Here is a 26,278-nt window from a genome sequence, read left to right as displayed (position 1 = left end):
CTTCACTTTATTTAAATTAACAAGCCAAAGTATAAACTTTTTTTGTTTGTTTTTCAAAACTAAAGTGGTTATGTATTAACTGCTTGATTCTAGTTTTTAATTTTACACTTGTTTCTTCTCTATACAGCACTTTGGAAAGCAATTTATAAATGTATTATTTTATGATCGGAAATTCAGAGGAGCACTTTCTTTCAGAAGAAATGGCAGCAATTTTTTTTTATTTTTTGATACAATTGGTTTAGAAATGTGAGAAAAGTTTACGAAAAACAGATTTTTTTCCTAAAAGAATAAAGTAAACTTTTCTGCTTCGTTGTGAAAATCACTGATGGCTGCTCACAGGTGAGTTTGCATTGGTCCAGAGCCTGTAATAGCAATGAGATCACTTTGGTATGCCAGTAATTAAAAATATAAATTACTTTCATTTATTTTAAAAATGATTTTTATAGTCTAATAAAGTAAATAACTTCTCTGATAATTATCAAATGAAGTATAATATAATAAATACTATAATAATAATAATAACAATAATAAAAATAAAATTTAAAAAATGCCCAAAATAGTCTTGAAAAAAAAGCAGAGATAAAAATATGTATTTAATGAAAAAAAGTTCAGTCCACTCAAATTACCTAATCTTTTTTTTTAAAAAGCAGCAGTTTCCTGTCCCACGCTGTGTTCCCGAAACTCTGGATGAGCTTCATGTCACAATGTCTCTCCAGATGCTCCGTGGCCCGTTCGCTCATGTCCCCGCGGATCTCCAGGGTCTTAAAGTGGTCGAAGTCTGAACGTCCGAGCTTCCTGAGCCGCCGGGCTGCGGAGCGGTAGCACTTCCAGGGCTGCGCCTCCAGCAGGAGGTGCTGGCTGACGGAAGCGAGGCGAGAGAGCAGCTGCAGCAGACCCGAGTCTCCATGGTTTAAATGCACCCACATGGTGACAGCCAGACAGAGACACAGGTGGAAGCGGGAGCAGCCATGCTGGCGGAGAAAGTCATTCAGCAAGGCGGGGTCTTCGGTAATATCCAGAGGGATGAAGGAGATGCATCCCGGCAGGGGGTTGGTCTGCTGAGCCCGCTGAATCAGGCTCTCGTCCAAGTCAAAACCCAAGAGATGAACGTTGGCCCCATCTGATTCTTCACTCACATGTTTCTTCACCAGGTGCTTATAAAAGGCTACACTTAATTCCTGATGCACACAGGGGAAAAAAGCAAACAGATGTCATGACAAGGGAAATGGAGACTCCATGGGCCTGCAGGTAAAAAGCATAAATTGAAGAATTATCAGTGGCAGCCAAGAGACTAACACAGACATGGAGAGAACATGCAAACTCCACATAAAAAAGGGTCACTGTCAGAACTGAACAAGGCTGTGAGGCTGAACCACAGTGCCAAGCCTTCATCGAGATGTTTATTTTTCAAATTGGCTTTAACACTTTATTTTTGATTGAAAAATACAAGGACTCAATTGAGACACATTTGTGCATAACATTCAATTTACAAAAAAGCCATCATTTTTTTTTGTCATAAAACTTAAGAAAAATGTATACATTTTAATTTCTTTGGAAAAAAACGATCGGAATAAAAAAAATATTTTTGAATAATTACATGTATTTTCAATTCAATATTGAGTTCTGCGCTTTTGTGCATTTCTGGCCATGACCACACGAGGGAAGCAACGAGTCATCCAAAACACTGCAGAACATGTGAATTTACGTACGTGTGAATTTTCAACCAATTCGTGGGTATTAAATAATAATAAAAACATTCACTCATATACAATAACTTTCTCTCCCTTTTGCGAGGGAGTCAAAACTCTCACTGGGAAAATAAGTCATTTACAAGTATCGGAGTCTCGAAAGCGTACCCCAGAATTACATCCCACGTCCAGCACCAGTGTTGTCTTTTGGTCGCTGTAGCCCAAATCCTGTAGGAGTGTCGCAGGAATCAAACCGAGTCGGTTCTCCGGTGGGTTAAACGTATAATAGTTGATAAAGTTGCCAAAAGGGGCGGCGCCGGGATCTTTGAATTCTCCGGGGTTTTCGTCGACGTCCACCTCGACGCTTTCACATGTGGCCATTGTACCTACACACGGCTTCCTTCCGGGCGTGGCTATAACTGCGTCATTACACGCCCTCTTTTATTATTTAGCTAACGGTTAACATTTCCAGACTGGAGCAAACGAGCGGACTTCACCGAATACATTAGTTAAAGTGTTAAATTAAAAGGAGTACGACAGCGAAATATTAGCTGCGGCGCTGCTAACATAAGCTAACCACGGAGCTACTTATTAAGGTGTGTTCCACCCCGGGCCACGAGGGGGCGTCTAATACGTCTCTCACCGGAATTCGTCCAACGAATAGAAAACGGTACTCTGCGCTTCCGTAGCTTACGGAACCAAAGGTTAGCGTCAGCTACCATCCCATACTCACCTACTGACATTGAACGGTTTTCGAAGTGCGCCCAGGATCTTCAACGTGAACGGTAAGATAGTTCACGACTCGCAATTTAAAAGAGGAAGTGATGCGTTTTAAGGTCGATGGAGCGTCTTTATCGTTTATCTCGAGTCAGACGTAAAAACTAGCATCGCCAACCTCTGCCTTGTCACACTTTCGGTAGTGAAAGGTGTCATTACCTGTTGCCCTAAGTTTTCTTCGTTTCTCACAAAAAGAAGCAAATTATAAAGTTGTATGAAGTGCTACAAACGTGTTTGAGCACAAGTTGACCAATTGTTCAATAGGACGTACTTTGCTAGCCGCTACTCATGTGTGTGTTTTGTGCAAACCACTCATTCTCAATGCTAACTGGTCGAGGCAGAAGGCTGCCCACTTTCCCCCTGACACTGTAAGTGCTTTTTCATGGGGAAATGTTGTGTTTTCGTAAGTCATTCTAAAGTGTGATCCAGACTGTACTTGACATGGATAGGGTCATCAGACAACTCTTGTGATTTGGTGCAAGATAAATTATATCTGACTCAACTTCAAGTTGAGACGATTTATATGGTCTCATTTTCCAGGTCACACATTAACTAATCCATAACATTCATGCAATAAACCTTCCCCTTTTCAGGAAGGTTTATTGAATTAATGAGTGGTGTTGATTTCTTTTAAAAGCAGGTTTATATGATCATCAAAAAAAGGAGGACTGGGGATTTTGATTTTTGTTCCTGAACAATTCCTATCGTGGAGATTTACCACTAATTTTCAGAAGTCGTGAACATTTTTCTCTCATTCAATAAGTCACAGGGCCTTCTGCAGCCTCCAACAGGAATTAACATGCTGTTTAATTTTTGGAAAATATCAGCTTCCTTAAAAGTGTATTCATTTCTTTTTTATGTTATGTGATGTACTATAAACTTACTTTTAACTCAATCCTTCCTCCATGGTTCAATACTAATTTCTCCAGGAACATCTGTATTCCATACATATTTTTAGACCTCATATGAGATTAATTAAAATTGAATGTTAGGTTTCTGTCAATCGTTTTAATTAAAGAGCCTGGTGCACATCTGCTCACTGCAGAAAGTATGATCAAAAAAGCATGTTGGGATTTTGCACTATACAAATGAAATCCTACTTGACTTCATACTTACCCTGAAAGTAAGTCTTTGTTTTTAACTTAGGACCCTCGTCATGGTTTCTGGAAAGCGCCTGGCTGACATTGGCTATCGGGCATTTTCTGCCTCCATGATGCTGCTGACGGTCTACGGGGGCTACCTGTGCACCATGAGGGGATATCGCTACATGCAGAGGCAGCAGCAGCTAAAACTGGCGGCAGAAAACCAGGATCTTGAAGTCATAAAAGACTGAAGAACTGATTTTTTTTTTTGTCCAGCCCTAAATTATGAAGATGTACATTCTTGTGTGGACTTTTTCAGTTTCAGGATACGGAGGAAAAAATGGGGAAAATTCGTAGAGGATATCATGTGGAACCAGAGCCTGTGCAAAGTCTGTGTTCGCAAGTCAAAATAAATGCCACTGTTTGAATCATATTAAATGCCTTTAACCACAACATAGTGCAACACTGTTTCAAGACAAAACTGCCATAAGATAATTATCCTTCAACAACAGAATATATTTGGAAATAACCTGTCAAAAGGCACTCAAGTAATAAACATTCAGTATAGTCCTCATTTCTGCATATCTCTATCGGCAGTGGTAAACACATTCAAACATTTTGGTCGCAGAAGTATTAAAAAAAACAAATAACTCAGTAAAAACAACAAAAAAACAATTTAAAGGACAAATTCACATTAAATTACAAAGGGCAAAAACAACTTTGGAGTAGTTCTTGTCACAGGTTTTCCTACTTTTTGTCGCAAGACACATTTCACACATGGCTTAAAGACATGTCTGGTAGCAGAAGTGGTTTCCCCGCCCGCTGTGATCCAGCATGAATCTAGTCCTTTGGAAAACCGAAAGTTCATCCGACCAATAAAACTGGGGAGAGAACATGGGAACTCAATGAAAACTCAGCACAAAATAACATCCCGCGGTTTTGAAGGAAGGAGGCCATGTAAGTAACATCCACTGCGGATTTCTACACACGACCCCCCCCGGGCTGTTGCGGGTCAACTTGTGTCTCTGTGTCTGTCGTCAGTTCACCAACGAGGGGTCTGTGACACGATCCTTGCACGTCATGGGGGAATGTCTCGACCTGGCTGGAATGAGGAATGAACTGGGGTGGGGGGTGGGGGGGGGCAGCCTTGGTGTCACCAGGCACTGTGGTTCTGAAACCGGGGTCTGGTAGTGGCACAGTGGCCGTTGGTGCCGTTCTCCCCCCTGGGAGTCTGTGTGGACGTCTTTAAGTCGTCGGCGGGGACAACCATCTCTTCTTCCGAGCTGCTCTCAATGTCACTGCGGACGTCGTTGCACACCTGTGTGGCAGAGGGAGTGAAAGACACTGGATTGTTATCGACAAAATGTAAATAGGAAATGAAAAACTATCCCTACAGAGAATCTAAATTTTTAATTTAGGCAGTTATAATTTTCTCAAAGACCTCCATAACAAAGTGCAACCTCGGGTGAATTTTGGCAGATCAGATGAGAAAGGCCTTAAAATCAGCAGTTCGCACATTTTCATTTAGACATAATATATAATGCAATCGATATAATAACCATCTGATCGAAAAGGGGAAGAAAAATCTGGGAAATAAATTGAAAGAATATTTTAAAATCATCGCCTATTTTTGTCCTGAAGTTTCACTGTGATTTTACTCTCTTCTTATTGCATTCGATCATCATTTATTTGAAAATAGTTTTTTATATTTATACGCCTTCTAAAATGTCCCGTCAAAAGCAAATTTCAACCACAAGGTGGGGTTGTGAGACACCTGACTGTCTCCATGTCCTAATTGGTGTTGAACTTTATGGCTAAAAGAACTGAAAACAATGAATGGGGATGAAGATGGAAGATGACGTCACAACATGCAAAAAATAAACAAAAAAGGAAATTCTGACCGGAGAGAGACTTACAGCAAGAAGCGGGGAGGTAAAGCTGTCAAACGGACAGAACGAGCAGAGAAATGAGTGTGGTGGCGACGGGGGACGAGGAGAAGGAGCAGGAGGAAGAATCAGAGGACAAAGACAGACAGAAATACGGGATCTCCCTCTCTCATTCCAGAGAAGGAGGAAACAAACAGCGTCTGCAGAGAGAAAGACAGAGTCAGGACAGCTGGAGGCGGCAAACTCATCGAGGGCTACTGCGGCATCACGCCGCACTTTCTAAATATCCCTGATGACAAACAGATGCCTGAACAGAGGCCTCCTTGGCAGTCTCGGGGTCAGCACGTTCGGGTAAAGCTGACCTACAACAATGATTGGACGTTTGAAAACGTCACACAACACACCGAGTGAGGGGGGCAGGGGGCTCACTACTGTGCCCACACCCAGGAAATAGGAAGGATAATGAAATATCCATTATTTTTCTGCAGTGAAATAAGGACTTGCAGTGTTTCACTTTTGGAGGTGTGTGTGTGTGTGTGTCTATATATATATATATATATATATATATATATATATATATATAAAATCCATGAGAAAATTTAAATTTGTTTCCATTTCTTTCCTTGAATATGTCGTGAAGCGAATAGTGAGTTGACTGAATCCCCAGACTCCTGTCTTTAAAGCTGCCATGCAGTTCCCAACCCAAGTGCTTAAGGTAATCTAAATACTTGTAAAAATGCGACAAATACTATATATACCAGGGACTATCAGGTAGGGGATGTGAACCACAGACTATGGATTAGATAGCACTGAAAAGATAATGCTGAGAATGGCCCTTTGTCATTGCTATTGTCACTCTGTTTATGTTCTTGTCCTTATTGTTGTCGTGATGGTTTTGTTCTCAACCTTGCTGTCTTTTTTTTTTCTCTCCAATCTGATTTTCTGTTCCTATCCTTGTAGTTGTTCACTCCGCTGTCTATTTGTGAATGTCTTTTGCTATCTTTTAATTGTCTCTCTATATTTATACCCATCTTTACTGATACTGTGATTGTTATGCTGCTGTGACAAAATAATTTCCAGCCCGCCTCTGCTCATTATACTCAATAAAGTATATCTTATCTTATCTCAAGATTAACAAGACATTACTCTTTTTTTTCTGTCTGAAAAATATACATATGAACATTTACTCAGTAGCCATTTTTGACAAAAATACTCCTGATCGTTTTCAAAATATCAGATGAACCGGAAAGATATGAACTCCTGGAAAACCGCTACACTGGGTTGCATGAAATCTGAAATCTTGAAGAAATGACCTAAAACTTAGTAGTACGTTGTTTCAGGATCAGGTTCCCTGATACACACTCTTACTGTCTCTGCTTCAAATTACAATGGTATAAATTATAAACAGCAGCCTTTTATTCCAGCCCCTTTAGATCCATCGGAGCCATGTCAAACTCCATGGGGGGAGGAGGGGGTGACTTTGGTCTCCCTGGTGACCCACCTTGCCTCGCAGCATGGCTTTTACAGCTATCCGGGCTATGAGGTAGGACCAGATGATATGCAGCACTTGGAGCACCAGCAGTAAAGAGTTGAAGAGCCACCAGGAAGGAAACGGCCCAACTATGACCCAGCTTTCGAACATTGTGGAGTTAAGAATCCTGAAAAACGAAAAACAGGGTAGGAAATCTTTAAGTATAAACCGTGGCTCTGTTCATGATGGGGCTGAGAAACCCCCCCGGTGAGTGACGGGAGGCTGTCATCAGCTCCATCTCCCCCGGTGCAGCGTATGGATTTCAAGCCAGCTCCCCGCCCTGGCAACGCTAGCTATATCGCTCGTCCGCGTTGGAGACACTGAATCTCGCTGCTCAGGTTACGATTGTGTGTTTCTCTCTTGAGGCCGAATGTCCGGGGCGCAGTTGAGAAACAGCCGCTGTCTTCTCCCTCACGGCGGGGATGTCGTTGCGCCTGGTCGGAGGTGATACGAGTCATGGGGTCAACGCAGAGGCGGGGCTGGAAAAGGCCTCGTTGGATAGTACAGGCTAAGTGATCCCAGAAAAATTTTGCATGATGAAAATTGTGCTGATATGTAATGCATTCATAAATTATCATTCATGATCAATTCAAAGAATTGTATATGAGAAAAAATATTTTTTTAAAACAATCAACTGTAAATTAGTTACATTGGTTATCTGTTAAATATTATGATAACACAAGTGATAATTATCAGATTTTTCTAAAAAGAGATTTCACCTAAATTACAAAAAACATAAAAATATGATTGAATTATTTCTAAAAAATACATTCCCTTGCTGAAACAACTGCCTAAAATGCAAACCTAAGCTGTTTAAAAAAATCAATACGTTCAAAAATAAATAATAAATGAAGGAAAAACTGCAAAAATGGAACTTCCCAGGAAAAACACCAAAAAAAAACTTTTTTGAAATTGTTTTGCTGAACTGCCAATTCGGGCATTGCAGGTATCAAGAGCTGACTCACCATATTGGATATATAACAAGTCTCGTAATGAAGAACGCCACACTGAACACGATGAAGAGGAAATCACAGAGGCGCTGGTATTTCGCATAGTTGGCCAACTTGGCTGCCTGTTGGAAATAAAAACAGAGTGAGTCAAAGGAAACAACCTATTTTTCTGAGACAAACCCAGCAGGACGAACCTCAAGCAGGAAGTCAGAGGAATCATGGACGCACATCACCAGACTCCCCACCCGAGCCATGTTGTTGACGTAGGAGAAGCTGATCAGGCCCACCGTGGCCAGGTGGTGGACGAACATGATCAAGAAGTCCTGCGATCGAAGGCAAGACAAAAGCACAAGCAGGTGCACGGTGTGTTAATGAGCTGAATTTTTAAAGGTAAAAATAAAAACACGTGAGAAAAGACTTCAGGACGTGATCACATGACAAGCAAGATTACATGTTAAAGATTAGCAACAAAAAAAAAAAAATGAGACAGGTCATGTGAAAAGCAAAGGCTCTGGGGGAGTCATGTATTTTATATTTCTATTCATGTATTTACTTCTTTTATATATATATATCGAGGAAGAAGAGAACACAGGAACCTTTTGTTCTGTAGAGACAATTTCACAGTGAGGAGGATTTAATATGCAAAAAGACAAATTCTGAGGGTGAAACTAACATCTGAGGGAGGAAGTATTAATTGAGGACCTTGTTACAAGCGGTTTATTCTCATCTTTAGAGTGGACCTAAATCAATTACCTATAAACAGAAATATCCCGCGGAGGTAATGATGTATAACGTTAGCTAGATGATCTCATTGCAATCTGTTTGAATAAAGGTGTTTTCTTTGTCTGAAAGCGGCAAATCCTGTTCTAAAGAAGTGAGGCAAATCACCAGGAAGTACTGGTGGCCGCAGTGAACATTTGCACCTGACAGTTCTGTTGCCCAGGCCGACAGGAGCGGGTTGATTTCATTGCACTGAAGCATGAGAGCCTGTGACTGTGTCACTGCAATATCTGGTTCTCACATAACGGAAATATTTTGAGCCAAAAGAATGTTTAATTTTGCTAATATATAGTTTCATAGAGTCAAATGGCACATTTGTGTAAACTACTTACTATAAACTATATGCCAGGTGCCATCGAATCTCAAAAAGCTCTTTGAAGCTGAGCACCTTCAATTATGAAAGAAAACATTAGTTGCAGTGCTTATGTACTTTCTTTTCAAATATCAGCCTTGCCATTCATATTTTAGATTCCAATACTAAATTGACCGACAAGTGACAACATGTGAATGTCAGCAACAGACTCAGACAAATAAAATACATATTTGATCATGAATTTAACTCCAGACATCTGAGTCTACTTCCCTTTGACGCATTTCTTTCTCTGCGGTCAACAGTTGAAACAGAAAGAAACAGAGAGTAGCACAAACACGCAGATCTCAATAAAGAGAAATAGGCTAGTTTTCCAATTTTCAGCCCTCTACTTTTACTTACACACACACACACACACACACACACACACACACACACACACACACACACACACGTTCTTGACCAGGTTTGCACACTGCAGCAGGGATTATAGCCCACCCCTCCATATAGATCTCCAGATCCTTCAGGTTTCGGGGCAGTTGCTGGGCAATATGGCAATACGGACTTTCAGCTCCCTCTAAGATTTGATTTTCTATTTTTCGGGTCATTGTCTTGCTGGAAGACCCAGCCATGGCCCACCTTCAAGGCTGAGGGAAGGAGATTGTTGGCCAAGATCTTGCGATACATGGCCCCATCCATCCTCCCCTCAATTACGGTGCAGTCGTCCTGTCCCCTTTGCAGAAAAGCATCCCCAAAGAATGTTTCCACCACCATGCTTCACGGTTGGGATGGTGCTCTTGGAGTTGTATCCATCCTTCTTCTTCCTCCAAACACAGTGAGTGGAGTTGAGACCAAAAAAATCTTTTTGTCTCATCAGATTACATGACCTTCCATTCCTCCTCTGGATCATCCAGATGGTCATTGGCAAACTTCAGACGGACCTGGACATGTGCTAGCTTGAGCAGGGGGACCTTGCTTGCACTTCAGGATTTTAATCTATCACAACGTAAAGTTTACTAATGGTTTTCTTCGAGACTGTGGTTCCAGCTCTCTTCGGGTCATTGACCAGGTCCAGCCGTGTGGTTCTGGGCTAATACTTCACCTTCCTCATGATCATTGATGCCCCGCGAGGGAACATCTTTCATTGAGCCCCACCGAGGGAAATTGACCATTATCATGAACTTCTTCATTTTTCTAATAATTGTGCCAACAGCTGTTGCCTTCTCACCAAGTGGCCACAATTCTTACTGGCTGGTAGGTGATCAAATACTTATGTCATGCAATAAAATGCAAATTAATTACTTAAAGATAATATAATGTGTTTTCTGGATTTTTGTTTTAGATTTCGTCACTCACAGTTGAAGAGTAACTATGAAAAAAATTACAGACCTCTGCATACGTTGCAAGTAGGAAAAGATGAAAAATCAGCGGTGTATCAAATACTTGTTCTCTACACTGTATACGTGTACACACACACACACACACACACACACACACACACACACACACACACACATATATATGTCTATTTAAACCTCTCACTAAAGCAATTGATCTTTCAGTTTTACTTTGATGAAATTTGATGATTGGTCATATGTAACATGAATATTTAGGTCATTGTATTATTACAAGAAATAAGACGTTAGTCTGTGAGAATAGAGGATCGTGGGCAAAAACACAAATACATTAATCAGACCAACTGAATAAGGTTAATATAAGACCATAAGCTAGTCATTATTGAATGAAAAACAATGCTGCTGCTTCGTGCAAGGGGAAATGAAATGAAGTGAAATGCCACAAAACAAAACTCCCAACTCTTAGCACTCTGCTACTCGGAGGAATTTCTCTAATTAGAACAGATTTAGTCCTGAACTATCCCGCAGTCACATGACGGCGGGCACCCTCGTGCTGGAAGTACAATGCCTTCACAGACCAGAGTGCAGCCGCCCCCTTCCAACGAGAAATCAAAAAGAAAAAACAAATGAACATGTGATCCCGAGATGACACGACTCCGAGAGCTTCTAACAGAGTTCATTCTGAATGTGAGGCGACCAAAGCGAGGCCTATATTATGTGCACGCGCCTGGACACACACCCACCCACACACACACACACACACACACCCACACACACACACACACACACACACACACACACACACACACACACACACACACACACACACACACACACACACACACACACACACACACACACACTGCAGCTGTCAAATGAGGAACAAATGAAGAAGTTTTTTTAAAATCAGAATTGGGATCTGGTGCGGTCTAACCAAACACACAAGGCCCGTGATGTGACTCTCACCTTCCTCTTAATGTCCGTAAACTGGGAGAACATGAGCGACCAATAGAAAGCCAGCTCCGTCACGTAGTAGTGGTACAGTCCCGGGGTCATGGCCTGAGGGGAGGCAGAGTCAGTGGTTTGGTCTAAAGGCGCTGCTGAGGTGATCATGAGAAATACTTTTTCTTGACCCCGCGGCGAATCTTGCGCATGTGATGATTGCTTCGCGGCAATGTTGTGAACGGCCGCAACCAACATCCAGGCTCAGTGGGTCACCGTGGCGACCTCGTTTGCTTATGCAATAGTCATGAGAAGCTCTAGCACGTGTCACGTCTATAACGTGACTAAGCCTTGATCGAGACTGTGACCAACTTACAAAACGAAAAAAGCAGTGCTTTGGGGTTATGTTCTGGAGTCTTTACTTTCCTCCGACAGTTTTGGAAAGTTTTGGACATTTGGGGGTAAAAAGTATTCCTGGGCTCTGAGAAACATTGAAGGAGACTTTGCCTTCAGAACGACTTTTGGGGGACACTGGCGTTGTTTCCACTCTTGTGAAATTGAAAGAAAATGAAGGATTGAGCGAAAATCAACTGAACAGCCTTGGAGTTTCCTTTTTTTGGAAACAAACTGAAATTGAAATAACTGGGTGTCTTTCAGCAACCTGTGAGTTTTATTTTCAGTTGTGAGTCAGAGAGATTCCACAAGGAAATCCAATTTGTCGTAAAAGGCTGCTATCTCTTCGACTAAACAGACATGGATTCTTAAAAATTTGCATATAATTTCAAGCACTGTCATATTGAAGAGCAACTTTTTGACTGTATGATTTTGCCTGTGACGCCAACCCCAGCACAGGCAGAAGTATCAATACCAATTCAAAGAGGACTAGAAAACCCTTTTCTTTATTTCTTTTTTTTTGTTAAAAATATAGGGATAGAAAAGACTTGCTCCTCTAATGGCGCACATTATTTTTACCGTGAGTGATCACACTATAGAAATTATCAGTCACAAAAGAAAATGGATGATTGGACGCATTGGCTCCATAGCCCCCCTGGAAATTCTATCCACCATCCTCCGTTTGGTTGAGATTTCAATGGACATTTTAGCAACGGATTACAACGGCTGTGGCTTACCTGATAGGGGTAACCGTACCAGCAGTGCCGTGTGTCGGTCAGCCAGGGGGTCTGCGACAATTAGCACAACATGAGGTCGGCGCACACATACATCCACATTCATGAATAGCTGAGACCAATGCTGAAGAGGAAATGGGGCTCACCTGCATCAGAAACTGGAAGCCATAGATAAATATGCACAAATAAAATGTAAACCTCCACCTGGAAGGAGATAGGAATGAGCGAAGATGCAAAATGGCAGATTTACGAGAATAGCAGATCTTTTAAATATCTGTATTAGCTCTTGCATTGCCTTCTTCTTTTCTTGAAAACTTTTCTTTTCTCCTCCTTAATGGCCAAAAATGGTCTTCGGAGAGAGAAAGGAAATAGAAAGAGGTCAAAGGTGAAGACCTCAGACACTTAACCTACATGCTCTCGCAGAACTTAGTGTGTGTGCTGGGCTTGTCCTGGTTCCTGCGGTGCCTGAACCAGCGCTGGACCTTTCGCACTTCCCAGTCCAGCTGTTTGGAAAGGCCGTCCAGATGCAAGGAGTCAGGACTCTGTGAGGGGATCACAGGGAAAAACAGAATTAGATTGAAAAAAGCCCACTTAATAATGTTGGTGCTGAGCTAAAAACACTGTTGACTGAGATTTTGCATCCTTGATTTTTGTTTTTTTCTGGCCAGTAAATAACTTTTTTTCCAGGGATTTTGAGTGTTTTGCGAATTTAGTGAATTTTCTTATATTTCTAATTTGACAACGACTTCCCTTTCTCAGCAAATCGAATTTAATTTTTTCCAAAAATTAATCCAGAGAAACGCCACAGTGATTGAGATCAGAGATTATCCCTGGAAAATCCACTTTAAAAATCAGCGGGACATTCGAGAGAGTCAGTGAGAATGGCTTAACTATCTGCGGGGAATAGAGTGGCCGTAACGAAAAAATTTGCAACAACTTATACAGAAATCCTCCCAAAATAAGCAAGTTCTAAGATGTCATACTTCATATGAGGTGAAATGTACTGTATGCATACTGGATGCATATCAGGAAACAGGAAGAGGCTGAATATCAAAAATACAATTTTTTCCCCCATAACAACCACCCTGGAGACCAACTTTTAACTATTCTCTAAGGGTAAAACCGTAAATTCAATTAATTGTGTTGATGACAGTAAAATATGTTCCAATATTCTTTTGCAAACTTACAAAAGAGCCATTCTGCTCATCTGGGAATGTTTATTCAGACTTAAGAGGTTAAGGAAAATAATATCATAAAATATAATGCTATAAATATATAACTAGTATTATTAACATATAATACTATTAATATAATACACACATTAAAAAATAACATCTCGTCATCTAAACATTCAGGTCATTGCAAATCATTATCAATATTATCTTTTTTTCCTTTTAGATAAAATAGGGGCCTCACTTAGACAATGTGTAAAAGATAAAACCTCACAATAAACATTAAATACAAAATGTGGGACTTTTGTTTACTTTCCAGGCAAGTCGGACAATTTCTGACAAAAATGGCCCCACTTGATATTATGAGGTAGCCGCTGCTACTGCACCACAGGCCTTTTCCTACAACGGAATCGGAGTTGACCCAAAAAAAATCTAACACTTGTTATTGCACTGTTAGTAACAACAATATGATTTAAAAAAAGAATAATAAGTTTCCATTCCCCTTATTGACTGGCCTGTAAAACAGTCTCTCTGAAAAGCTGTAGAACTTGTCCTATTTGGTGCTTAAAACGGGAGGATATAAGAAAATGAGGATTTAGCATTAAATAAAAAATATAAAATAAAATTCTATTAAATTAAAAAAAATAAAATATCATAAAACAAAATAACACTCTAGCATCCCCATAACCCTGAGTGCAGGATAAGCGGAATATAATAAATGAATGAATGAATACCATCATTTCCAAACTATAAGCCACTACATTTTTCACATGCTTTGAACACTGCAGTTTATTTATGTTTTTTTGGGGGGTAACAAAATCCATACCGTCAAAATATTTAGCCTTGTCACATCAGACCAATGAAATTACTGTGAAATTCTGATGCTGTGCAATTCCAACACTAAAGAAGACGATATTAATGGATTTAGCATGCAGGAGGAAGACGAAGATAGCGATCAGCTTGGGTATGACAAAGTGGTAGTCAGAAAATGGATGGATGGACTTTTCCTTGTGTTATTTATTATTAATCTTTTTCATCTGCCATGTTACAGGCACTGTTTAGGGAAAAAAAAACAAGTAAGTATTGGTAGATGTATTTAATAAAAAATTAAAACAAATGTGTCTGTGCAACATCTTTCTGTGTAAATACTTCATGTTGCAACATGGACACCCGCAGCTTATAGACAAGTGCAGCCTATATATGTACACATATAGTAACTGATTTATTTTTAGTTGATGGGGATTCAGGTGTGCTCAATGGTCCAGAAATTACGGTACATGAATAAATAAAATGAGTTTTGGCATGTTAAAATATTTTCTAGATGACAACAAATCAACATTTTGGAACTGATATGATGGAGAATATTTTTTAATGTAGCATGAATGGGTGAGGGTGAGGGTGAGTTGATGGGATGAGAGAGGGGGCAAATCTTGGTGATGGTAAGCATTTTAAAAATAAAAATTAACAGAATAGCTGAAAATGTAAAAAAGGTTCATCTAAAGTGCGGAACTATTTCCGCACTGTAGTAGATAACAGAATTAGATAACAGAACAATACGCTTGTGAAAATAAGGAAAACAAACCTTTGTGATTGATGTGAAAACTTTCTCCAGCACTGCATTGGGCTGAGCTCTTCGGCCGACACCCGGGTGAATATGGAGGCTCCTCGCACAGGTACCAGCAATAAATCTGTGACAGAGGTCAAGAAATCAGAGGCGTGTGGGGGGGTTCCTCTTGCGGTTAGAGCTTTCAGATTGGATGTTAACTGCTCCTTCCGGAAATCTGAGGGCAAGACACGCACAACATGAATTTCAAACTACCAGGCAACAAACTGCTTCAAATTCCCCAGTGGTTCCGTCCTGATGGGAACACAGTGACCTTAAGTCTACCCTGCCAGTGGATTCGGATTGTGACCTAGCTGTCGTGTTGAGCGGGGAAGGAAATTAAGAGTTTGGCTGGACTGATGTTCATCTGACCAGATGTAGTGAGCACTCCAAGCATGCTCAGGGACGAACTGATACCTCTTAAAATGCGTGTACGTGCACTATCCAGGTTTATCGCCCTGAATTACCCACTGTAGGTGACAGCGGCCCTGATTACTATCTGCTTAAAAGGCTTTCCGACACAAACGATGTGCGGATAAACTCCAGTGTATCCACCCAAACAGGATTCCTGCGCTAAACCGTCAACCAGCAGCGTGCAGAGGTTCTGGTGATGCCAAGGGCATTTCTTGATAGTATGCCCTAAGTAAGACTCAAGTATAAGGCCTAATAAAATGATAAATATTACGAGAAAGGAAAACATTTTGAAAATATAAACATATATAAATATAAATATAACATAAATATAAGCATTCAAAATAAAAACTGAATAAACATTTTATGCGATTTTCATTAGGTTTTTTATGCGATTTTCATTAGGTTTTCCCCAATGTTTTTTTCACCCCCAAGCTACTTCACATTTAAGCACTGATAGGAATTCTTTTTTAATGCTCATTAAAAGCCAGGTTGGTCAGTCACTCCTTTGACACAGAAGACTTTAGATATGTTTTAATCAATTACAGTTCTGAAAACAACCTTTCACAGCTGGTGACTGAAAATGCGATTGTAAGCAGGAAATCTGTTTGAAACGCACAGTATGGGGAACATCCTACATAAAAATTGAATTAAATATCACCGTCAAATCTATAAAATAAATGTAGTTGCACCCCTCATGCTACTCACTGACCTGTGAGGGTAAAAAAGTAATCTAGATACACAGAAAGCTGAAGGGGGTAGGGGGCGTCATCCACGTTCAGTTGAACAGCATTTGAAAGATGCATGGTATGTCTTCAAGCGCAGAAACTCAAACAGGAAGTCCAAAATTAAAACAAAGTATAATAACTGATTTCTATGCGGAGGTACCTTTGAGAGTTTAAACTACATATGATTGGAGACAGCTCTCCGGGAATGACCCAGCCACTTAAATCAAAAGGAGAATATTAGTACAGTCATGGCCAAAAGTTTTGAGAATGGCACAACTATAGAAACATCTGGCAAACACCTAAAAACCCTGAAGGAACAGACTTTGTGAAAGTGTCATTCTCAAAACTTTTGGCCATGACTGTAGAATACGGGTAGCGATGTGCTGCAGAGAGCAGTACGCCCAATTGTGTGGAGTGGGTCAAAGTGGAGTGATTAGATAATAGATAATAATAATTTATTGATCCCCATATGGGAAATTCGATTGTCACAGCAGCGCAGCAATAACAATTAATGTTAATATAAATAAAAGATATATAAATTATATATAAATATAAATGCATAAGAAGAGCTTAAATAAATTAATACAAATTTGATTTCAACCAGTCAGAATCTCAAAAGGAGAAGAGGGACAGTTTCCTCTAAACCCCCCATACTTTAGGATTTGCAAGACTCAAAGATTTTAGTCATCAAAAAATAACAAAAATTAAAAAAACAGGTTTACTGAATCTAACAACTCTGTTTTGAATCCCCATAATCTATTTATATCTGCAAACTCACTGAATAGTAAAGCCCTCTTGGCGTTCGCTGACTCATGAAATCCAATTCAAACACAGTTAGAGGATGTGTTTAACTAATCCAATCGGAGATCAAGGTTAACAAACAATTGGAAAAACAAAAGAGGAGTTTTCATTTAGACCTTGTTGTGTTCTGGTGGTGAACTTCATCAATGAATTAAACTGAGGAAGCCATTTTTTTTCAAAGATACTTTAAAAATATCTGAGATTAAATTTATGCTCATTAATAGAAATATGATGTAGGACAGAAATATAACAAAAATGTTTTGTTCATATGCGCAGTTTGGCATGGGAAAACTCATCATTTAATCCAAACATCATCTGTCACCCAAGAACCTCAAGAGTCGTCGTCACCTCTTTAGAAAATAAACTCTCATCAGCTGTTTATTTAACTAAGCCTGAGCAAAAATATCAAAACCGGCCTGCGCTCACAGCTCCATACCTAGGAAAGATGCAAAAACAATAAAATATCACCTGGGGCTGCATTTAGCCTGAAATTTAATCTGGGTTTTCCACATTATTGTGCAACACGAGGGTAAAAAAAGAAAAGACATGTACAAAAGAGAAAGCATTCTTTTAAGTGCCCCTCGCACTTCTTGCCTTCCTTGTTCTCCAGTATCACCACAAACCAGATTTGCAACTCACTTCTCCCGATGGTGTGGAGATTAGAGCGGTGAAAAATATGCTTAAGAAAGTATGTTTGTGTGTGTTGGGGGTGTGGAGTAATTTTTACAGCTCCTTATATCTGCCAATTTTATACTAACAATGCCTAATATATGATATTAATATTAACATTAACATTAATATTGATATTAATATTAATAATAATAATATTCTCCTCCTCCATTCAGGGGTTACCAAAGCGAATCGACGTTCTCCATCTAACCCATTCTCTGTATCCTCCTCTCTCACACCAACTACCTTCATATCCTAATAATAGTATTATTATCAATTACTTATATTGGATATTTTTTCCAAAGTTGTGTAAGTGACCTATAAAAGGGCAGTTTCACTTCACACAAAAAAAAAGAAAACTTGAAAATATTCAATGAGAAGTTTTATGATAAAGGGTCAAACGATGAGAACATAAGAATAATGCCTGCAGGGACCAGTTAAGTTCAGCATTAAGATGTCGGATGTGTTCTCGTGCACCTGGGGCATGTGGTGCTTCAAAAGCTATATTTGACAGATACCCGATTTGCAACTTTTGACTGGGACTATCTGACCATTTATGGTTGCAGGTCTCTGAACCCCTCACTCACTTCCTGAAGGATTTACTGCAGGTCCCACTGGCTTGAAGTGGGATCCAGAGCGGGCCACACTGTCCTGCACTGATATGGTGGTTTACGAAAGACATAAAATATTAAAACAAAGTAAAACTATAGTAAACTATAATGTGAAACAAGACAGTTCATTGTGAGAAAATGCTGAATGAGCTTCCGGCCTGTTTTCGGTGTGGCCAAATATGACCGAGCACCGATAGTTGGCCAGCGAGGAGCCGTTGCTGAGGTGTTTATGCTGTGTTCACACTGAGCCAGTGGCCTGCAGATGGTAAGCCAGACTTGGTTTTGTAGCCAGCAGTAACGATGGACAGCGCGAGTCCCAAATTTAAATACCGGTACTTTGTCCTTTGTTTCCAAATTTCACAATAGATGTTACTGCCAGATGATAAATACCTCCATTAAACAAAGAGGAAACAGAACCAGGGGGAAGGTACTAAACAGTAAAGACAAATTCCTTTTGACATTATTCGACTATCACGTTTTCATTTGCATTCCTAAAATGGTGTTTCCTGTAGTATCACCATATTGCCAACGCACGCTTCTCCTGTCGCAACTCGCTGTAAAAACACACTTTCCGAGGTTACAGGCCCAAGCCTGCCATCACATCAGCTTTCCAGCAGCAGCAGCAGCGGGAGGCAGAAGCGAGAGGATTGTCTATTTTTGTCAAATGTCAAAACATCCCTGCTCCTCCTCAGGACCCTTGCACTCATGCGTACACAAAGCCTTCCCTCCCCCCCATTTGCAGAGAGCCGGACCCAGGAGCAGGGGGGGGCGTAAACACAGAAGCTTGTATATGTGATGTCTATGAGGAGAGAGGATTGCATCGCGACCTTGACGCTGCGCTGGGAAACAAAAAAACAAAAAACTTTCCAGTCCTAGGGCCCTCAGCTGAGGTATCAAGCTATTCATAGCACAGTGATGAAGATAACCGCGACTTACACTGCACTTGTGAAGCTACAATGTATTCTGAAATTAGCAGCAGAGTATGTCAAGGAATGGACAGTTATAGCTTTGTTAAACCAACATTTCACTTGCAGCACAACCACGTCCTGAAGGGCTCTGACAGACAGCACATACGGGGTGGATCAAGCGGTAAGATAGCACTTATAATCACAAACAGGCACACACACAACTCAGTTTGAAATTCCCAAAAATGGCGGACCCGGGAAAGGGGATCTTGGGATGCATGCAAAAATATGCCCTGCTCCTGCTCATATGAAGTAATCGCCTCGGGCAAAGCAATGATCAAGACCGGACAAGAAGGAACTAGTATGGAGGAGGCGTGCCGCGTTGAACTGAGGACGGGCGTCACAAAAAGGAACTGCCTCCAGGTAAGAGGGATCCTGAAATAGTAATGAGCGAGAGCGGGGTAAAAACGGACCTGTGCCTTTTGAGGAGAAAGAAAAGTTCCTCTCTGCTGTTACAAATATTTGCACAGAATGACAGAAGGCAAGTAAATGGGCACGTATTTGAAGTGTGTGGTTTTTATTTTTATAAACACACACTATAGATTTCTGAGCCTCAACAGCCAGCAAGATAACCTGCCATGTTCCTTCATTCTCAGAGGAAACGTGATGAGTCAAAGCCAGCTTATGGCTGAAAAGACCAGTATACCACAATGAATGAGGGAGTACCTGTTGGTTTTGAACATTTCAAGGTTTAGTCTTTCACAGTGGTGTCATACCAAGAGTATAGGAAAAAAAAAAAAAAATCTCAAAAAGTAAAAATGGAGTGCCCAAATGACTTTAGATTTCCTGCTAGGCTTTCAAACCTTCAGAGCTGATCTTCCTGATACAAAGATCTTTAATTGCAACAGGCATTAAATTAGTCATTTCCAAGCATCAGCCGGCAAATAAGTATGTTGCTCTGGAGCCACTTACATACAGTTAAAGCCTTATCCCTATTACAGAAAAAGTTACATGAGTATTAAAATAGCGGACGGTATTGCTGCTACCAGCTTTGCGGGAGGAGCATTTCAGAACGTGCAATATCTTGGTAAGAACATTGTGGCCTGTTTGGCTTCTGCAGAGAAGAGAGTGGCAACAGACTGTGGCGTGACTTTTCTTTTTTTTTCCCGGGAAAAATGAATGGAGTCATTAGGCAAGGTGGGAGGAGGGTGTGTGATAATGTCGCCTAACGTCACGTGCTGGACAGAGACAGCAAAAGGACACAGATGTCCTGACAAATTCCTCAGCCGCTCTCCTACGAGGCCTCCAGTGTGTGAGAGTTACACACACACAAAAAAACTACTAAACCGCAACTGGGTTGAACAGACTTGGCCTGATGACATATTAGGATGGGCCAGGTGTCGGGTAGAAAATCTGCTCTCGAAAGCCCAGAGGGATGGAGTCTAAACCCCGTGACATCACGATGATCAAGTCAAATTTGGACCCTATTATTTGGTCCTCTCCAAGACGGAGTCAGTGGCAGGAGGAAGCAGGTTGACAGCTGCTAATATTGTATCAATAACTGGGATTAAAAATCACCTTTTCCACATGTCCGTTCACTGCGCGGACAAAGAAATTCCCCCTATGGGGATCAATAAAGTTTATCTTATCTTATCTAAGTAACGTTCAGTGTGAATATTCCCCATCAGATATCCAGCGTTGTCCTCCAACATCCTCTTTTGCAAATATTTATCATGTCATTTTGTCATTTTCATACATAACAATTTAGGGTATTTGAGGCTGGGTAAGGCCACAGGTACTAAGGAGGCATTCCGCAAATGTTCCATTCAAATACTTGTGCTTGTATATTTACAACATCATGGATTTCTACTGATCTGTGACAAGCGCGGCTTTCTGAAACCAGTTCGGTGACAACCTGTGGGTAACAACAAAATAATTGTCTGAAATTAAATTGCAGACATTTGATGTGACAACAGCATTTTTTACTTGACAGCGGCAAAATATCTAGAAAACCTATATATCCAAGTGGTACTTGAATGTATCATAGGCTGCAAGCAGCTCAAGAGAGCTGATTGTTTTATCCATCCATCCATCCATCCATCTTCCCCTGCTTATTAGGAGCTGGTTTGTGGGGGCAACAGCAAAAACAGTGAGGCCCAGACCTCCCTCTCCCCCGCCACATGGTCCAAGCTCCTCTGGGGAAACCCAAAGGCCAGCCTGGAGACATAGTCCGTCCAGCGTGTCCTGGGTCTTCACTGTGGTCTCCTCCCAAATGGATATGCCCGAAATACCTCCCCCAGGAGGCATCCAGGATACATCCTGATAAAATGCACAAGCCACCTCATCTGATTCCTCTCTATGTGGAGGAGCAGTGGCTGTACAGTGGCTGTCAGAGCTCCTCTCAGATGACCGAACTTCTCCACGATCTCGTTCTTTTGGTCACTACCCTCAGCCCGTGACCATAGGTGAGGGTGGGAACGTAGATCGACGGGTAAACTGAGAGCTTTGCCTTTTGGCTCAGCTCCTTCTTGCCACGACAGACCGGTATAGAGCCCAATCACTGCAGACGCCGCACCAATCTGCCGGTTAATCTCCTGCTCCATCCTTCCCTCACTCGTCAACAAGACCCCAAGATACTTGAACTCCTCCACTTGGGGCAGGACCTCTTCCCCAACCTGGAGTGGACATTACACCCGCTTCCGGTTGAGCACCATAGTCTCGGATTTGGAGGTGCTGATTCTCATCCTGGCCGCTTCACAATCGGCTGCTAACCGTTCCAGTGAGAGCTGGAGATCATGGCTTGAAGAGGGAAACAGAAACTCATCATCTGCAAAAAGCAGAGACTTAATCCTGCGGCAACCAAACCAGATCCCCTCGACGCCCTGGCTGCGCATACAAATTCTGTCCATAAAAGCTATGGACAGAATCGGTGACAAAGGCAGAGTCCAACTCTCACCATAAATGGGTCTAACTTACAACCGGCAATGCGGACCAAGCTCCGACACCGATCATACAGGGACTGAACAGCTAGTATGGCAGGACTGGTACTCCATACTCCTGAAGCACCCCCCAACGGGAATGCCCATGGGACACAGTCGAATGCCTTCTCCAGATCACCGGTGGTGAACCCCCTTGTTAAAAAAGGGGAATTCAACGGGGCTGAGGAGGTCTCGGAAGTATTCCTGCCTCCGATCCACAACATCTCAAGTTGAGCCCAGCAGCGCCCCATTCTCACTGTAACCAGTGTTGACATAGCACTGCTTCCCCCTCCTGAGCCACCAGATGGTGGACAAGAATCTCCTCAACGCCCACCGGAAATTGTTCTCCATGGTCTCTCCGAACTCCTCCCACACCCGAATTTTTGCCTCGGCAACCACCAAAGCCAAGCCACATGCGACGTGGCCTGCCGGCACAGGTCAGCTGCCTCCGGAGCCCCACAGGCCAGAAAAGCCCAATGGGACTCTTTCTTCAGTTTGCCGGCATCCCTCACTGCTGGAGTCCACCAGTGGGATGGAGGGTTGCCGCCCAACAGGCACTGGCTACAGCTCTGGTCCGACAATGGAATCCTCCCTAGGGACGTGGTTGTAGTTCTGCCGGAGGTGGGAGTTGAAACTCCTGCTGAGAGGGGACTCTGAAGCTCTAGATGTTCCCAGCAGACCCTCACGTTACGTTTGTGTACATAGTGTTTGTTATGGACAATCCGTGCCGAGCACAGAAGTCCAATAACGAAACACTACTCGGGTTCAGATCGGGGGGGGGGGGGGCGTTCCTCATCCACTGAGGTAGCATTCCATGTTCCAAGAGCCAGCTTCTGCAGACGAGGATCAGACTGGAAATGTCCCGCGCTCCAGCTACCACCTGGGTCACACTGCACCCGACCCACTAGGCCCTTCCTGTGGGTGGTCAGCCCAGGGAAAGAGGGACCCATCTCATTGCCTCAGGCTGTGCCCGGCTAAGCCCCATGGGTGAGGGTTCAGCCACCAGGTGCTCACCCCGAGCTCCGCCCCCGGGCCTGGCTCCAGGGATACACCCCAGTGACACGCGTCCGGGCAAGGGAAAACTGGGTCAAATGACTGTCTTCCTCATGAGTGTCTTCTGAGCCACAGTTTGTCAAAAGCGCCCTGACCATGCCGGACAGCCTGTCGACCAACCAACATCCTCTGCTTTCAAAAAAAGGCCCGGAAAATTAATTTCTCTACCGCTTACAGTGGCTTGCTCCAAGATGTTTGAATTGACATAAAACCCATCTCACAAGGGTCAGATTTGGCTCAATGGCCTCACTTCTATATGGTAAGTGAACAGAAAGTGGAAGCTGGCGAACAACAAAGCATTTGCGTGTGATGGTTTTCATACAGTATCTGTGCAAATATACCCTCATACCAATAAAGTATATGTGTGACAAGCAGATAAGCTTAGATGACCACTGAACCTGCTGATAACTTAATAGGAATTCAAAGCAGAAAATTATGAAAACATTAAGAGTTGAATAGTATCAGCAAGAGTTGGTGGCCTTTTATTGTAGCACCAGGGATATTGGATTACAATAAAAACTCCACAGTTACAGAGTACACATGCTCATATTTCCCAAATCTTGGTCAAACCACACACACCGTTTGGTATTCATCTGGTATGAACGCACATTCAGTGCGTGGTATCACATTTTTCCCGACACTGTACCTGACCTCTGACTGACTTCACCACAGCAAACAAGAAGCCTGCCATCGTCCTGATAATCATCAGTGCAAGAATGAGCTTTTTTTTTTCTCAATGCCCAAGACTTTAAGAACAAATCCCTGCTCTTCATTCTCTCCTTCAACAGATTTACAGCCGTCTTAAGGATGTTGGTGAAACAAAAACCCTGTTTTCTATTCCCCTTTTGCTAAGGTCTCCAGAAAACCCCACCCAACCACTATCCCAGCGAACATTGCAACCCCTGTCAAGCAATCGGGGCACTGTAAAAAGCAGAAACTGTATAAGTTGGGAGTCAAAATGCAGATATCTATGGAGGCTTGGGTTGACACAGTCTGCGCACAAAAAAAAAAAAAAAAAAAAAAAAAATTAATCTATATGATCAATGGCTATAAGTCCATCAGATGGCACTACTTTTCTTTAAAAAAAACAACAACTCATCAAATATAAACTGATGTGAACAGTGTTTTCTGACATAGTGTGAAGCTGAGAGGTGGGTCTACACGTGAAAAAAAAATTGCATTGTATCTAGCAATGCAGCAACACGTGACTGTGACCCAAACCCGCTGGTGGGCGTGGGTTTTTCCTGCCAGCCCACTGTCTAGAGCGCACATTGAACAGGGTCAATTACCACAACCCTTTACACACAACTTTCTTGAAATGAGATCTGACAAACGCAACTGCACCTTGCGGGCCCATCACGGTTAATGGGAGATATTGAGAAGATCTTGTGAAACCTGAGGGAAAACATCACCCCTCTCCCCCCCAACCCTTAGCCCCCTGACTTTTGAAAAGTCCATTGCTTTTTCCTCACATCAATCCTAAAGTGAGGAACTAAATATTATATGGAGATCAGCCGGGGGGGGCATGTTAAAGGTCATGCAAACACACATATATAGTCAAACGTTTTGCAGGAGGATGCAACGTTTTAACCAGAACTTAATATAAAGGTGTGTGTTGTGGCGTGGTGGTGGGAGGTTCAGAGTCCTCTAAGGTAGTGAAACTAGAAAAGATGAGGAAATTAACTGCCGGGCAAACGAGGTGATAAACACTACTGGTGCTTCCTCCTGCTAGCTACCCATCACTCGGCAGCAGCCAAATCTCGACTGTTAATTAAAGAAAGAAAAAAAAAAACTTTTCCTCTTTTTTCAAGTAAAACATATTTTATGGGGTGGGGTTATTTCCCGTTCACTTACGAGACAATACGAACCTCTCAAACATTATCCGAACGGCGAAAATTCCCAAAGCTAGCGGCAAGGCTGTAAACAAGTGTCCGGCTTTGGGATACTCCACCCCGGGAGGCTGCTCTGCCAAATCCGCCCAGGTTACGTTGTGTGGCAGCCAAAACCTCTCGTTCCAAAACCAGGCTGAAAAGGCAGCCATGTTCCACTGTGGGTATTTCCGAGAAAAAATATAGTTTTTTTAATGTTTGTTTGTGTTTTTTTAAAGAGAGGGAAGCTAAGAGGAACTTGTTGAACGTCTCCCTCCACCCGGGGCCGCCGAATGATGATTTGCTACACTCAACTTTACCGCACCAGAGTCAAGAAGCAAGTATTAGACTTCCGGGAAGAATTTCAAAATTAAAAGCATTTGAACAGTCTTCATATCAAACTACTTGATTTCCTTGTTTCTTGAGACCTTTTTTTATTTTCGTGAATCAAGACTTTTTCTCCCAGAGAAATTCAAATTCTAATTTATACCAGATTATTGAGAAACTTTTCAAAACTAAATGATATATTTGTCTTGAAACCCTACCAAGCAATCATCTGTGTTGCAAAGCCATCCAAGTACATTTCAGACTGTTTACTCAGACGAATTAATTTTTAAAGCTGTGTAACATTTCGATATAATACACTCTACAGTTACAGTCTGTATAAGTCAGTGTCTAATTTTCTTATCATGTGTACCTGGGAAAAGTATGTACTACCTCTAGAAAAATGGACTGTATAAGTGTGTGTGTGTGTGTGTGTGTGTGTGTGTGTGTGTGTGTGTGTGTGTGTGTGTCATTCGCAAGGGGAGACCAATTTTCTTATCATGCACACCTAGAAAAAGTATCTACTATCTCAAGAGAAATAATCTGTACATTTTGATAAAACTGTATAAATAATCAGCACTAAATAACTAAAATGGAAGATATTATCTAGAGGTAATTACATAAAACTATCCTGGAGTCCCCTTTGTCAATCCTCAGAACTTCGCCTGTATTATCTATATTTTGATTTCATCTGTCAACTCCAGTGTCCCTCAACAGAGAAAAACTA

The 26,278-nt window shown here is 41.7% G+C and overlaps 3 protein-coding genes across 6 annotated transcripts; 1 reads left to right on the top strand and 2 right to left on the bottom strand.

The window, feature by feature from the left end:
* Positions 1 to 192: 192 nt before the first annotated feature.
* Positions 193 to 2,163, bottom strand: bcdin3d (BCDIN3 domain containing). Its single transcript, XM_086149819.1, has 3 exons — positions 1,857 to 2,163; positions 627 to 1,178; positions 193 to 362 (listed from the first exon to the last, which is right to left on the bottom strand). The coding sequence occupies exons 1-2, from the start codon at positions 2,067 to 2,069 to the stop codon at positions 627 to 629; spliced, it is 765 nt and encodes a 254-aa protein (XP_086005945.1). The 5' UTR covers positions 2,070 to 2,163; the 3' UTR covers positions 193 to 362.
* On the top strand, positions 2,107 to 4,000 carry cox14 (cytochrome c oxidase assembly factor COX14). Its single transcript, XM_086149823.1, has 2 exons — positions 2,107 to 2,473; positions 3,612 to 4,000. Exon 2 carries the CDS (start codon positions 3,622 to 3,624, stop codon positions 3,796 to 3,798), a length of 177 nt encoding a protein of 58 aa, XP_086005949.1. The 5' UTR covers positions 2,107 to 2,473; positions 3,612 to 3,621; the 3' UTR covers positions 3,799 to 4,000.
* Positions 3,977 to 25,527, bottom strand: cers5 (ceramide synthase 5). 4 transcript variants are annotated; one of them, XR_015106393.1, is made up of 11 exons: positions 25,228 to 25,527; positions 15,183 to 15,288; positions 12,840 to 12,970; positions 12,575 to 12,632; positions 12,432 to 12,482; positions 11,326 to 11,418; positions 8,109 to 8,237; positions 7,930 to 8,036; positions 6,935 to 7,091; positions 5,464 to 5,633; positions 4,729 to 4,865 (listed from the first exon to the last, which is right to left on the bottom strand). XR_015106393.1 is itself a non-coding variant. In XM_086149815.1 (10 exons), the coding sequence occupies exons 1-10, from the start codon at positions 25,398 to 25,400 to the stop codon at positions 4,701 to 4,703; spliced, it is 1,170 nt and encodes a 389-aa protein (XP_086005941.1). In that variant the 5' UTR covers positions 25,401 to 25,527; the 3' UTR covers positions 3,977 to 4,700. The 4 variants fall into 4 exon arrangements, 2 of the variants coding, with proteins under 2 accessions (XP_086005941.1, XP_086005942.1); XR_015106394.1 differs by lacking the exon at positions 5,464 to 5,633 and having other exon boundaries at positions 3,977 to 4,865; positions 6,935 to 7,398; XM_086149815.1 differs by lacking the exon at positions 5,464 to 5,633 and having other exon boundaries at positions 3,977 to 4,865.
* Between the last annotated feature and the right edge of the window lie 751 nt (positions 25,528 to 26,278).

This window comes from Fistularia commersonii, chromosome 7 (genome assembly GCF_037954325.1).
Source record: "Fistularia commersonii isolate RoL2024-O1a breed Wild chromosome 7, RoL_Fcom_v1.0, whole genome shotgun sequence".
Classification (NCBI taxonomy): Eukaryota; Metazoa; Chordata; class Actinopteri; order Syngnathiformes; family Fistulariidae; genus Fistularia; species Fistularia commersonii.
This window is presented reverse-complemented; position numbering and strand designations above follow the sequence as displayed.